The following is a 13,913-nucleotide window of genomic DNA, read 5'->3' as shown; positions in this document are numbered from 1 at the left end:
GCACGCTCATCGCTCCGCAATCACAAGGATGCAAGCGGGCTGTGAGATGAGGCACGGCTGTAGCACTGCTCTCGGCACGGCGTTAACCTTTGCGGGGAGGCTCTGCAAAAGCACTGCTGGGAGAGAAGGTCACTGTGAGAGCTGCTTGGGCACACTGCTCTGACCCTGAGCAGGGAGCACGCGCTCAGCAGGAGCACTGAGCCGCTCTGTGCTTGAGCTGCTGCAGCACAGACACAGCTGGGACGCTGAAAGGCAGCGGTGCCAGAAATGCAGCCACCAGGGAACGCAGCAATAGCAATGCTGGAACAGCCAGCTGGATCACAGAGCTGGGCAGCCTTTGTATCTACAGCTTTTGATGGAACCAAAGCTTCTCTAACAGAAGATGTTTAGAAAGATGCATTTAGGGCACAGTTTCTGTTTTAACTAACTTCTTCCCGATGTCCTATGTTGCAGGGCACAGTGATCTGCACAAACAGCCCAAGCACTTCTACAGAATTGCCATTTCCTTCAACAGCTCCGTGTGTCAGGAGCTGGGCTGAGTCCCCAGAGCCCTTGTTGAGCCTTATCCCCACTGCCCGGGATACAAAGCTCATCACTGCCAACGAGGGGAGTTCAGCTGCACATTGGCACGGTAAGGATGGTGCTGGACCACAAGTTCAGCTGCACATCACCTCAAACCCCACCAGCAACATTTCTCCGGAGGGCGATCCCATCCCAGCCCCTTCCAGCAGCCCTGCCGTGCCTCAGCTGGAGACAGCAGATATCTGAATTCCCCTCACATCGCAGCATTTTAATGACTTATGCGAGCTCCCAAGCCAATCCCCGGAGCTATCAGGCAGCCTCTGACTCTGCTGACAGGGCTCGGAAGGGAAGGCAGAGGCGAGTGCCCCAAGGACCCGCTGCAGCTGTCCTGCATTCCTCCACACCGCCCCATCTGATGCCTCCTGCTTGTTGATGTGAGCACGGCACAAACATGGCTGTGCTGAGAGCCTGGTGCCCGCCCGGTGCCCGCTGTGCCCCCAGGAAGGGTACAGGAGTGGGGCAGCCCCGGGGACCGATCCTGCTCTGCTTGTACCTGCCCTGCTGCTCCTCCTGCGAACCAAACCTCGAATGGGTTCCAAATTTTCTGTCCTATCAACTGGCCTTTTGGCAGAGGCTCAACCCACATCTCATCTAGAGCGGTGCTCCTTGGCGGCAGGCACCTCCCTGTTGTGTCACTTAATGATGTTATGGCTGGCTTGCAAACAGTAAAACAGAAAGGCCGTGACGTTATCTTAATAGGATTTCGCTTCCTGAACTCCGAATGTCACCGGCGCTGCTCCCCGGTGCAGCACAGAGGATGCAAACCACACCAGTGCCAGCAGCTTGAGAACTGCATGCACTGAAACACAGGGCTCGAGGCAGCTCCCTGCAGTGCCCGACCCCTGCTAGAGCCACACGCAGGTCACGCAGGAGCTGCAGCAGCAGCAGCGTGGCTAGCTGCGTCGTTGCCTTTCCCCACCAAACCCCGTGTTGATACGCCGCAAGCAGCTGCTGGGAGCACACAACTGCTAATTGCACAGCCAGCCAGCTCTCCAAGTGCTGAGTCTGAATGCACCTCTCATGCGTTTGAGCAACTCTCACACCAGCCCCGGCGTGCCCTGCAAGGCTGCTGCCCCGCAGCGCCCCGCTGCACCACGCGCTCAGCGAGTCGAGGCACGCCGGATAAGATTACATTCTCCACGCACGGAAATGAAAGGTGGTAATAAACCCTCTGAAGGAATCAATCTGGGCGATTATACAGCGAGGATTTTCGCTGCTTCCAGGTTACCTCTCTCCGTGCAGGCGGCGCGGGCGCTTTGTAAATGGCTGGGAATCCCCGCTTGGCACGCAGCCCTGCGATTTGTTCAAAGTGGCCATTTGTTTTCTTGTGGTCTCCGAGACGCGCCGTCCCCCCGCCCTCCGGGAGCGCCAGGAGAGGAGTTTCTAATGGATTTTAATGGAATTAGCAGCTTTGATGGGGGCAGGCTTACAGCAGCGTGCTGTTTGCCAGGATGCAGGGAGGCACTGCAAACGCCTGAGCAGGAACATTCGGAAGACAAAGAGTGGAAGCTGGAAGGCAAGGCTTGAGAGCAGAGGGAATGACATTTTGTTAGACCAGCAGAGCTGGGAGGAAGGCAGAGGAGCTGTTAGGAAAAGCAGCAGTTCACACTGGGAGCGGCAGCGCGATGCCACAGCCAGGGTCAGGGGGGAAACATTTCACTTCTGGCAGCCCCCTCCTTACCCTCAGCCTCAAAGGAATCGCCTGGACCTCTGTCTGGGGTGGTACCGCAGGCCCAGAGGCTGCAAATCAGAGCATCCTCCCTTAGGAGGGAGCTTACAAAGCGATGTCACACCCCTGTGAAGCAGAAGAGCAGCGCTGCCCGGATGGGGAGGTGGGAACGGGGCAGTGCCCTTCAAGCCCTGCAGCTCTTGCACCATTTTCCTTTCTCCTTTTTCCATTTGCCTCTTCCTTCCCCTGCGCTGCATGGGCTGGCACCAGTGCTGCTGCAACAAGGAAAAGCAAAATCCTTTACATCTGCAGAGAGGAACAATCGCTTCTGCACCTCTGCCACGGCCGGCGCTGTGCGTTGCAGCTTGGAAACGCTTGGCACTTCTCCCCACCTTATAAATAAGTGATCACTGTAATCAAAATAATTAAGCAACCCAGCCTTTTAAGTGACTAATAGAAGGCGGTAATTGATACGTGTGAGGTTTATGGAAGTGACTGATCCCTGTTAGCAGTTCTCAGAGTTGTAACTTCAGAAAAAAAAGCAACCACGCCAAGCATGGAGCACCAAGTAACTTACAGGTCCCTGATCCCCATCACCAGATTCCCAGGCAGCCTGATCTCTCATGCACATTCGTAATTACAAGGTCCCTGCTAAGCTGCGTGCTTGTGTAAAGGCATTATCTTTCCCACAGCTCCGTGCCCTGCAGCACCCTGCAGAAGGTAAGCAGGAGGCAATGCAGACAACAAGCTATTTTTCTCCTGCTGGAAAGAGGCAGATTTCTGCTCCTCGGAGACACAGCACAGAGAGAGGAAGAAAAAAACAATCCATAAAAACCAAAACCCCAAGCCCAGACTGTAATCTACAAGGCCACACTTCACATCTGCTTTTGTAATGTTAACTCATATAAAAAAAAAGGCTGGGAATAATACAATCAATTTACTTTTCATTTTGGAAGGCTATCCATGTAAAAGCAGGGCTGCTGCACAGCTGGAACGCTGGCGCTTATTTTCACAAAACCCAACCCTTCACTTACAGCAAATGCTGCTCCACCAAAAACAAAAGTGCTCGTAGATATTTTTAGGCAGCACTGATTTGTGAAAGTTCCCGGACTGATTAACTCCAGCTGATCCCAAAAGAACCCCAGAAAGAACCCAAGTTTGGGAAAGGGAAAGGTCCGTCCCCGCTGCAGCCTATCCATGGACCCAACCTTCTCGATCTACATGAACTCTACAAACGAGCGATGTCACACATTTCCAGGAATGCCAGCAGCCCTCTGCTCTGCTGCTCCCGTCCCTCTTGTTTGGAAGCCTCAGAGATAACGAACGAGGCGAGATGTCAGCACACCTCCCCGCTCCCCCAGCTCTGAGCATTGCAGGAGGACTCCCAACGCGCACCGGGAGCGCTCGGGGGCAGGCAGAGCGCAGGCAAGGATTCAATTAGCATCCCACCTTCGGTTCGTTTGCCATAAGCCTCTCTTAAAAGTCGAGGTCAGCAGGGCTGTGCTGTGCTCTGACTGCAGACGGCTGCGCTGCCCGGAGCCTCTAATTGCTTCCTCCTGCAAACCCACCCAAGGCAGCGCTGCCTCCTCTCCTTGGCTGAGAGCTCTCCGGGGCAGGCTCTGCTTCTTTGTCTTCTGGCTCTGCGCTTCAGCATCTCCCCAGCACGTCCTCCTTGGGAAGCACAGCACCTCCGAGACGTGCTGCAGCAGCCGCAGCCTCCAGCACCCAGAGGGGGAAGTGATGGGATGAGACAGAATCATGGGATGATTTGAGTTGGAAGGGACCTCTGATGGCCATCTGGTCCAACTCCCCTGCAATGAGCAGGGACACCCACAGCTCCATCCGGGTGCTGCGCAGAGAGGGGCTGAAACCTACGTCAGCCATCATGGGAACAGAAAGGAATTCATCTCTTGGAGAACCAAGGCCTGGTCAAGGGGAACAAGGATGGCTATCCCAAGGCAGAGGGAAGTCCAGGGTGAAGTCCTTCCCCTGCAAAGGATGGGAGATGAGAAGGGAAAGGTGGGAGATGAAAGCATAAAATGATAATAAAGAGATTAATAGATAGCTTGAGGGTGCTGTGACAAAGGTCAGCCCAAAGGAAGCGCTCGTGGAAGGAGGTTGTTCTTGACAGATGGACTCAATGTGAACGTGCAAGGAAACAGCCAAGCAGGTTCCTGGGATCAGAGCTGCCTCTGTGAAAAGAACACCTTTCAGCTGGGGAACACCGGGACGTGATGCCAGTGTAATCTCTGCCTCCACCTTTACTCCCAGGAAAAACAAAGCTATGGCCACAAATAAAACATCAGAGAGAAAGAATCAAGGCGTATAAATACCAGCGAGAAGGCACTTAGTGACTGTGCTGCCCGAGGAACTGGACGTAGACAGTACAGAACATCTGAAAAGCCCACTGAGATCATCCAAGCCAGCTACCAGCCCATCCCCACCGTGCCCACCAAGCACGTCCCTAAAAGCAGACCTTCCCTGCCAGCCCGCTTCGGGCAGGTCCCAGCAGAGAGGTATGGTGCTCCCAGTGCCCTCTGCCCGCAGCACGCAGGGCGAGGAGCCACTGGCCCCATGGTGCAGCACGCTGCTGGCAGATGGCACAGCCACGGGGGGCACGGGCGGGCGGGCAGGAGGGGCTGGTGGCTGCAGGGAGGGACGGCCGCCGCCGAGCCGGTTCCCGTCCAGGACGACAGCTTGCATATGGATAAACAACGAGATAATTACAACCTTGAAGGGAGGGGTTGGAGGGGGGGGGGGGGAGAAAAGCCCATGGCTGCAGCGTTCTCCTGCTGCCAGCTCCTGCAGCCCACCGCCCCGCACGCTCTCTCCGCAGCCTCATCACGAGCAAATTGCTTGCCATAAAAGCCCTGGCTAGAGTGCTGCATTAGGTACAGCTGTGAAACCGTTTATCTATTGATAGACCCCCATTGTCAGGGAGTGGGGTTTGGCTTTCGTGCGAGCGAGCAATTTGGGAAAGCAAAAAAAAAAAAAAAAAAAAAAAAAAAAAAAAAAAAATCCAACAAAAACGACAACCCAAGAACCTCACAACCAACAAACAAACAAACAGAGAGAGAGGGAGAGAGACAATACCCAGCAGCTCCCAGGGCTTGCAGGCCGCTGCCAGCTGGGAAGCTGAGCGTATGAAATATGCATCGCACCGAACAAAGCAAACCGAACCGCTCGGCGCTGCAGAGCTGTAACCCTTTCCTGCACACACGGGGAGCAGGAGGTGCTCAGCCCGAGCCGGGCTGCCCAAACGTCACGGGGAAAAGGGTGGAAAGCACAGCACCTGGGGCGGGGGTGAGGAGGAGCCTCGCTGCATGCAGGCGCTCTGTGATTCCATGCGCTGAGCTGCGTGGTCAGGCGACTCAGGGGGCAGGTTGGAGGTTTGGGAACTGCTTCTTGCACGGGCTGGGGTGGCTTGGAGCAGCCCAAGCGCTGCTGCTGTCCTCTGATGTCCACTTATACCACTCCTGGCTCCCTGGGAAGCATCGAGGAGGAGGACAGCATCTGCCCGGGGTCCCACTCTGCAGCACCATGCTCAGGAGAGGGTGCAGCAACAGTTAGCAAGGAGGAAGCATGGGAAGCAGCTGGAACACCTGGGTGTGAGCTCACAGAGCTGCAAGGGGAGCATGAAAGGAATCCAATCAAGGGACAGGGGGGAAATGAAGAAAGGAACAAAGAGATCCAGCAAACTTTCAGCTAAGTAGATTATTGATCTTCGGGGCGTGCCAGAAACCAGCTCTGCAAATTGCATCAGTCCCCTGCTGCAGGCTCGCAGTTACCGGATGGTGACGCAGAAGCGCTCCCACCACTCACACGCCCTTATTTCAGCAGTGCTATGGGACCAGCACTGGCCCAGATGTCACCGGGTGTCCCCAAGCTGCTATCTGCAGGGAGCACAAACATGTCCAAGGGGTGAAAACGCAACAGCAAACAGGACCCCCCAGCAGCGGGAGGGGGAAGGAAGGTGGTGCTGGCGGGGAGCTAGTGGCTGGGGCACAGCCTGCTGTCTTCTGTTGTCAGGAGGGAGCAGGAGGGGAAGGCAGTGACCTTGCGAGGCTCTCTGCGGCTCAGCAAATCATCTCCATGGCGAACACGGGCAGAAAGGGAGGGCTTCGGGTGAGTCGCAGCCCAGCCGAGGTGTGAATGCCTCGCAGATGGCCCTGACAACGCGGTCACACGCGTCACCCCTGGCAGGAACTGAGGGATGCATTGCAGAGAAGTGGGGAGCTGAGCACTGTGCAGGGTGCTGGGGTCCTGCAGCCCCGCAGCGCAGCCGCTCGGTGCCGGTGCTGTCGTTATTCTCAGTGCAGCAGAGCAGATGTGCACCACACTGTGTGTGTATGGAGAGAGGTCCCTGCCCTGACAGCCATATAACCAAAGCAGACGGCAGGCGTTTATTGCTGCCAGGAGGTGTTTATTTCCTACAGGGCAACCAGCAAGCCATGATGTGACATTTGGTAATTTTTCACAGCGTCAACACCAAACCGTGCAGAAACGCCCAGAGAAGTGATGGGGCCGCGGATGCGCTTATCGCACCCGGGAGGGCTGTGCCATGTCCTGCTGTCACCTTCCTCCCTCCTTTGGGACCCCTCAGCCTTGACACTCCCACACCACAGCTTCCATAACCCTTAACCACAGTGCTTGAAGCCTCAGAGCCCTCCTGTGAGGGAGGTGAGTAAATAGTAACCTATCCCCTTCCACGAGCCAGAGGGCAGAGGCAAAGAAAAGGGGATGTGGGGCTGCTCAGTGGCACAGGCAGGAGGGAGCAGGTGCCCAGGACACCAACCAGGGACAGCCCCAGTGCCACGGAGCTCATTTCTGGGCTGAAACCCAGCCAGACCGCTCTTGGGCTGCTGGAGCACGCTGAGCGCTCCGACGGGGTCCTCCTCGTGTTAAATAAATGCCACTGCTGCGCTCCCTCTGCTATGAATTATTAACCAGGCAGGCACGCAGTGTGTGCCAGCAGCAGCAGCTCGGGGCAGGAAGGGCATCAGGTGGGGCTGCGTGAGTGTGACCGCAGGTGTGAGCGCTGACATCAGCCTGTCACTCGTAGGCGGTGCGCCAGCAGCAGAGCTGTGCCGTGCCACCTGCCCGCCCACAGCCACAACGGCTGACATCGCTGCCCATAGCCCTTGTGCCACAGCCTGCACCTCCCACCCCACGCAGGGGGTTGCTCTCTCTCAGATGACGTTCAGCATTGCAAGGAGGACAACGCTCACGGGGTCCATAACGCACCAGGGGCACACCGAGCCATCAAAGGAATGCAAGAAAGTGAGAATCAAACGGCATCGCTAAGTTCCTGGGAGTAACAGTGCAAGCCCCAGCCCTGATCCTTGGGGCTTCCAAGGGCTCTGAGAGTGAATGAAGCAGCAGGAACACAGCTGAGCACTACCTGTGTGCCGTCTTCATCTCCCTGAGCGAGGATGGTGTAGGAACGGCCACCGCCTTTCACCGCCTCGGTGGCAATGCGCACCTCCACCCCTGGCAGCGGGGTCCCCACAGAACCTAGGAAGGAAACGGAACAGGACTGAAACAGTGGGTGACAAGAAGGCCAGGATACAGCAGAGCAGCTGCTTTTCTCTTCTCTCAGTGGCATCTGCAGACTGTGCTGGCACTGAAGAAGCTCCTTGCAGGGGGTTACCCTTCAGGAAGGCTTTGATCACATCGTATGTCTGCATGCAAATGTCACCGTGCTGCAATACTCCGCTCGCTGAGCAGGCAGTGCTGGAAATGCTTGGGAAAACAAATGTGTCTGCAGCCCTCAGCAGTCTCCCTTGGATGGTCTTTGAAGGCACCGGGACAGCTTCGTGGTTCAGTAATGAAGCTGTTTGTTTGTTTGGTTTTGAGAAAAAAAAGCACCATGAAACCTACACGAAGATGTGAAAAGAAAGAGCACAAAGATTGCTGCGGTGGCTCACTGCTTCTCCACAGCTTGAACCTGACAGAGAAGGCAAAGGCTTAACAGTGTCAGCACTGCGAGGGATTATCTCAGTTTTATGAGACATCAACACGCTGTACACAAAACATCAGAGGAGAAAAAGCAGAGATCAAAACCACAACACTCTTCCCCAGGTTTCAATTTCCAAAGCCAGGGAACGTGGCACAGGGTCACCAGCAACCGCTATTAAGCTCCATGATGGTGCTGCCACCAAGAGCCCCCACACCTCGGGGGTGCAGCACCCCCATCCCTTGGGTGGGGTGTCCAAGCTTTGCTCCTGTGACCTCAGCCTGTCAGGGGGGGCCCAGGCACAGCAGCAAGCAGGGCACTGGGGCATCTGCTGGCTCAGCGGGTTCCCTGCATCCCAATGGCATGCGACAGCTCAGCACAAGACGAGGCTGGCGGTGCTCATCCCCTTGAGCAGGGAGCAGCCAGCGTGCAAACCTGCATCGGGCACAGAGCAACCTGTGGCTTGGGAGGGCTGGCAGGTTGCACTGGTAAGCGTGCTCTTTATTTTGAGCTGATTGATTTTTTTACCTGGAGAGCATCCAGCCGTGGTGCCGGTGCTTTCCAATTGGGAAATCCTTAGAGTGGGGCGTGCGGGACCAGGAGCCCAGCACTGCCTTCCCCCTGTTATCTGGATTTCAGGCATTTGGGTTCAAGGCGCAATTTCCCTGTCCCGCTTTCATTCTCCCATCCAAGCCCTGGAGGTCTGGTACCTGTGACACCACGATTTTGCGTTTGCTACATTGGTCAGTTGCCATGGAAATCGATATGTCATGGTAGCCCAGATTTATGGCATCCCTGCAGGATCAGCTGAGAGCAGATGGGCTACGAGGGAGTGAGATTTTATTGCAGCAAAACTACCCTAACAATTAGCAAATCTGGCAAGAAATAAACAGAAAGCTACATGGCAGGTCCTTGACGTGTGTCTGTTCAGCCTGAGACTGCCTTTGGCATTTAGGTCAGCTACTGCACGCAGCCAGGTCCTTCTCCTGCCACGGGGCTGCTCTGACACTGCCAAACTCACTGCCAGAAGCCCAGGACAGGGGACTGCAGCAGAGCAGGAGGGAGAGGTGTGCTCTGTTCTTCTCACCAGGAGCCGAGGTGCCACTGAGCTGCCACTGAGCTGCCAGGGAGAGGTATTTATATATTTTCAGCGGAGTTTTGTACCTGCCACGAGGCTCCGAGAGTACTCAAAGCAAGTAATAAATCACGGAGAACAAGCCAAATGTTTGCACATCAAGCTTGCCAAGGCCACCTTCTAGAATTCTACGGGAACGTTTTCTCCGGTGTGAAAAATATCTCGTGCTGATAACCCCAAGCCTGGCTGAAAGGCACGGCGAGGGACGGCAGGCAGACGCTGCGGGTAAATGAAGTCTCACATTGCTCAGGGAGGGGAGCAGCAGGCAGCCCAGCGAGCTGCCACAGACTCCCACAGGTTTGCCAGCCCTGGAAGCCTTTGCATTAAGATCAGATCAATGCCTGCCTGGAAGATGCTCCTGGAAGATGATAGGGGCCACTTCTGGTCTTTGAGAATGAAATATCAAACACCAGCACACTGCCTCCAAACAAATACAAAGACAACCACTTGGCTAAAGCAGAACCAACATGTAAAATCAAACCCGTGTGGGGAGCTGTTTCCTTATGTTCAGCCTGGAAAAGTTTCTTGGCATTTCAGAAGAATGATAAACCTGCAAATGGATATCTGTAAAGGCTGAAAATGCTCACAGCACTGATCAGAGCTACACGAGGCTGACAGCACTGATACAATTTGTGCACAGGCAATGACTAGAGCTCCTCGGGCCAGGGTGATGTGTTAAAACACACATCGTGATGTGTTAAGACACACGCCACGTATGTACCATGACGTGTTACGACACACGCCACGCCAACTCCAAACCTTGGTGGTTGGCTGTGCAGGTTCCCAAAGGCACAGCACCAGAATCACAGATTGGTTTGCATTGGAAGGGACCTCTAAAGGCCACCTGGCCCCACTCTCCACAATGAACAGGGACACCCACAGCTCCACCAGGTGCTCAGGGCCCCTCCGGCCGGACCCTGGGCGTCTGCAGGGAGGGGGCATGAGACCTCAATCAGGCGTCACCAGAAGGGAGTCAAAACTCAGCACTGCCCACCTCTCAGTGGTAGAACCAGGAGCAATCCCTGCTCTTTCCCCTCCCCGTGCCCTTCCAGCTCTCCCCAGCCTGCACGCTCCGGGATGCTCAGCAAAGCTGGCAGCACGCTCGCAGTGTCAGCCCCGCCAGCATCACGCAGGCTGCAGTCAGGAAGGACTGACACCATTATTCTTTCTCACCGGCTCTCCTCTGTTTAAAAAAGTTGTCAGCTCTTCCCAGATAAATTTAATTGGCCCTGCGGTCTGTGTCCTCCGGTATCTGGGGACCTTGATGCTGTTATGTGTGGTGGTGTCCTGGGAGAATTGAAACAGGCCAACGATAAGGCACTCAGCGATCTCACTGTCAACAATACACTGAGTCCCCGCTGTAGGAGCTATTAGCCGCCTCTGATCTAAACCTCCAATTAAAGTGGTGATTAGGCCCAGTGAGGCATTCTCCATCCATGAATTATTCATCTCCCTTCACAGTAACAGCACCAGGGGGATTAGAATGAGAGCTGGTGAAAACAGAGGCATTTTAAGCAGGGTTTTAACCATATACAAGCAAACATTTATCTTTCAAATCTTTTATCTTTTCTTCTTTAGGAAAGGAGAACTCCCCCCCCCCTCCCCTGGCCTTCTGGATCTGCGCCCTGTGGGGCAATGCACAGCGCCAAGGACACCTGTTGGACATGGAGGGCTCTGCCCTTCCCCAGCCCCACCACGGGGTGAGGGAGGGCAGGGCAACACCAGGACCTCTCCTCAGAGGCAGAAAGAAGCTCGTGAGGCAGCAGGGCAGGACGTGTGCTGCTTCTGCTCCGAGAGAAACCCACTGGCAAGTGTGAGGGTCCTTGGGTTTACCCACCCAAGGGGACCCGTGTCTGTAGGCTGGGATGGATCACCTTTGGGATGGATCACCTTTGGGATGGATCACCTTTGGGATGGATCACCTCTGGGATGGATCACCTTTGGGACAGACACTTGCAGCACAGACACATTCCATCTCTGGGGCTTTCCAGTGGCAGGGGATGTCGCTGAGAGATATTTCTGAAGTCACAGAATGGCTTGGGTTGGAAGGGACCTTCAAGCTCACCCAGTTCCACCCCCCTGACGCGGGTTGCCAACCCCTAACTCAGGCACTAATCTCACCCCAACCAACCTCAATATCTGCTGCTTCAGCTCTGGCCGTGCCCAGCAAGCCCTTGTGTTATGTTTAACACACTGATGCCTTCTGAGGCCCTGCCTCCACCAGCACCTTAGGAGGGTGCTGCAGCCACGGGGACTCCTCCAGCACAGCCCTTGCTGCTTGGCCATGCTTGCTTCACTCCTTTGAGAAATTAAAGCTGTGGCCAGCAAGTGGGTCCGTTGTCAGCTGCTACCTAGCATCTGTCCCCAGAACACTCTGTTTTGCAGGAAGCTCACTGCTCCTCCTGCCCCAGCCACCGCTGTATTTCTCAGCAGACTCGTTCACGGTGGATACTCCGCTGTACCTGGTGACCTTACATCCCAGCCTCTAATGGGGTACTATATCAAAAGCTTTTCACAGCTCCAGTAAATTATGCCTCAGCTTCACCCATCTGCTTCCCAACTGACACTTCCTGAAATAAATTAATCAAGCCTATTCAATCACAGCTCTCTGTCTGTAAGGTTCCTGGCTGATCCACACCTTAGTGAGATTTTTCTCTCTCCTTTTGTGGGGCTGCAGTGAGCCCCAGCTTGGTGGCCGTGTGACAAATACTCAGGCTTTACCCCAGCTCCTCTGCTAGCAGCTGTATGAGATTATTTGTCCCCATGTCCCCTGCAGACTTGGTACTGCCAGAGACTACACACTGGCTCTGCTCAAGAGCACGTGGACCCAGCTTTGGAATTAAAACTGTCCTTCCTGGTGCCCATTTCTGCCTTGTCCACGCAGTCTTTTTGTCTCTAGGGAGATCTCGAGCCCCCACTCATTTTCCCTACTAAAGATGAAGAAAAAAGCAAATATAACAAGGCAGTTGTGATGTCCGAACGACCTCAAGCCACCATCCTGCACCTTGGGGCTCACAGAGGACTCAAGCTCACGCAGGTGGGAATTGAGTTTCCCTTCTCCAGCATGCAGGAAGCACTGGCCAGACTGGGGGAATCACAACTACACTGCAGAAGTAAACTGCAGTCTGTATTTTGTGCTGCACCCGAGCTGTTCTCAGTTTCAGGAGCCAACGCTGGGGGAAGCTGTGGCTTCTCCTCTCCCTGAGCAACCCCTTCAAGGGCACAGCTGCTACAACCAGCAGGACTGGGGTGCGAGGGGAAGCCACAAGGCACAGGACAGTCCCCCCTGGGCAATAACGGTCCCCAGGAGACCAGAGACCAAAATGATGCATATGGTGCCATGCATGTGCAGACAGCATGTGGGGAGGAGAAGGTGGCATAGTGGTGGGCTGGGTTGCTTGGCAGACAGATGGCCACGTTTATAACCGAAGGGAGGGTGGGGGCATTTTATATTTTTAATGTTTGAGATCAATTTATTTCTAGGTGACATAAAACTACAGATATTGAGAGGAGTCACAAAGTGTAGCTAAGAGAAGTGAGGGAAGACAAGGAGAGAACAGAGCCAGAGCGTACGACGAGGTGTGATAATTTCTAATTCCTGAAGAGTCAAGAAACTTGCACTAAAATAAGAGCAAGCAGACATCCTATTTTAAATGTTCAGTACTGACTGATTGGACACGAGCTGCTCCGTGGAGAGCCCTGTGTCAACATCCCATGCAAATACAGCTTCGCAAAGCAGAAGCTGAAGATGCCATCCCATCACAGTGTTTGAACTCATTAAGACTTTGGAAATCATCAAGCAGAGTACATCAAGTGTGGTCGGTGTGCAACACTGCAAGCTCTGCACACACACTCGTGGATTGACCTAGCTTCCCAATGCCAATTCCTCTACCGGCATCACTGTTCACACCACAGTCTGCTCCTCAGTCGTGACAAATGGTGATTAGATGTGCGTTCTCTACGGTGAGAATAAACAAGAACACTTGACAGCAAAACATCTCTGAACAGTGTCACCTTCTCGAGACTCCTACCTGGGACACGGACTCCATGCAAAGGGTTGGAAAGCGCCATCCCAATCTCTGTCATCCCATACCTCTCCAGCAAAGTGTGCCCAGTGATGGCCTTCCACTTCTTCAGGACAGGCACAGGCAGGGCTGCAGAGCCTGACACCATCAACCTGCACGCGGAACACCATATAAAAAGCATCTAAGAAGTTTGCATTCTAACAAGAGGTTATGTAAAGCCTGCACGTACACGAAACCTTACAAGTCCCAAAAGCCTTCAGCCACTATCAAAGATATTCCTCACACAGAAGAGATTCTCTGTCTGATTGGGGGGGTTAAGTTAAGACAGGACAGCCTCCTAAAAGAGATGCTGCAGCACAAGCTCGGGCGGCAGGATGAAGTTCTTGTATCACATAGGGTGTATAATAAGCAAGCAGACCCCTTCTGGCTTTACCACGCAAGAGTAGCTCATAATTAAATAATGTCACCCCTTGTTATGGTTTTGTGATTTTTTTTTGTTGTCGGTATTCCACATCATTACATCATGTAAGGTACGGGCAGTTAAAG

The 13,913-nt window shown here is 54.3% G+C and overlaps 1 protein-coding gene across 3 annotated transcripts in view; it reads right to left on the bottom strand.

The window, feature by feature from the left end:
* ACSF3 (acyl-CoA synthetase family member 3) overlaps positions 1 to 13,913 on the bottom strand; it is a 47,507-nt gene that overhangs the window by 13,785 nt on the left and 19,809 nt on the right. For all 3 annotated transcript variants that reach the window (XM_021408472.1, XM_021408471.1, XM_021408473.1), the window contains exons 5-6: positions 13,374 to 13,519; positions 7,653 to 7,765 (exon numbers count right to left, since the gene is read on the bottom strand). In XM_021408472.1, the coding sequence (XP_021264147.1) occupies positions 7,653 to 7,765; positions 13,374 to 13,519 (259 nt within the window). The remainder of the gene's footprint in view (positions 1 to 7,652; positions 7,766 to 13,373; positions 13,520 to 13,913) is intronic.

The sequence above is a fragment of the Numida meleagris genome, chromosome 10, assembly GCF_002078875.1.
Source record: "Numida meleagris isolate 19003 breed g44 Domestic line chromosome 10, NumMel1.0, whole genome shotgun sequence".
Lineage (NCBI taxonomy): Eukaryota > Metazoa > Chordata > Aves > Galliformes > Numididae > Numida > Numida meleagris.
Note: the sequence above shows the minus strand (reverse complement) of the source record. Positions and strands in the feature narration are given on the sequence as shown.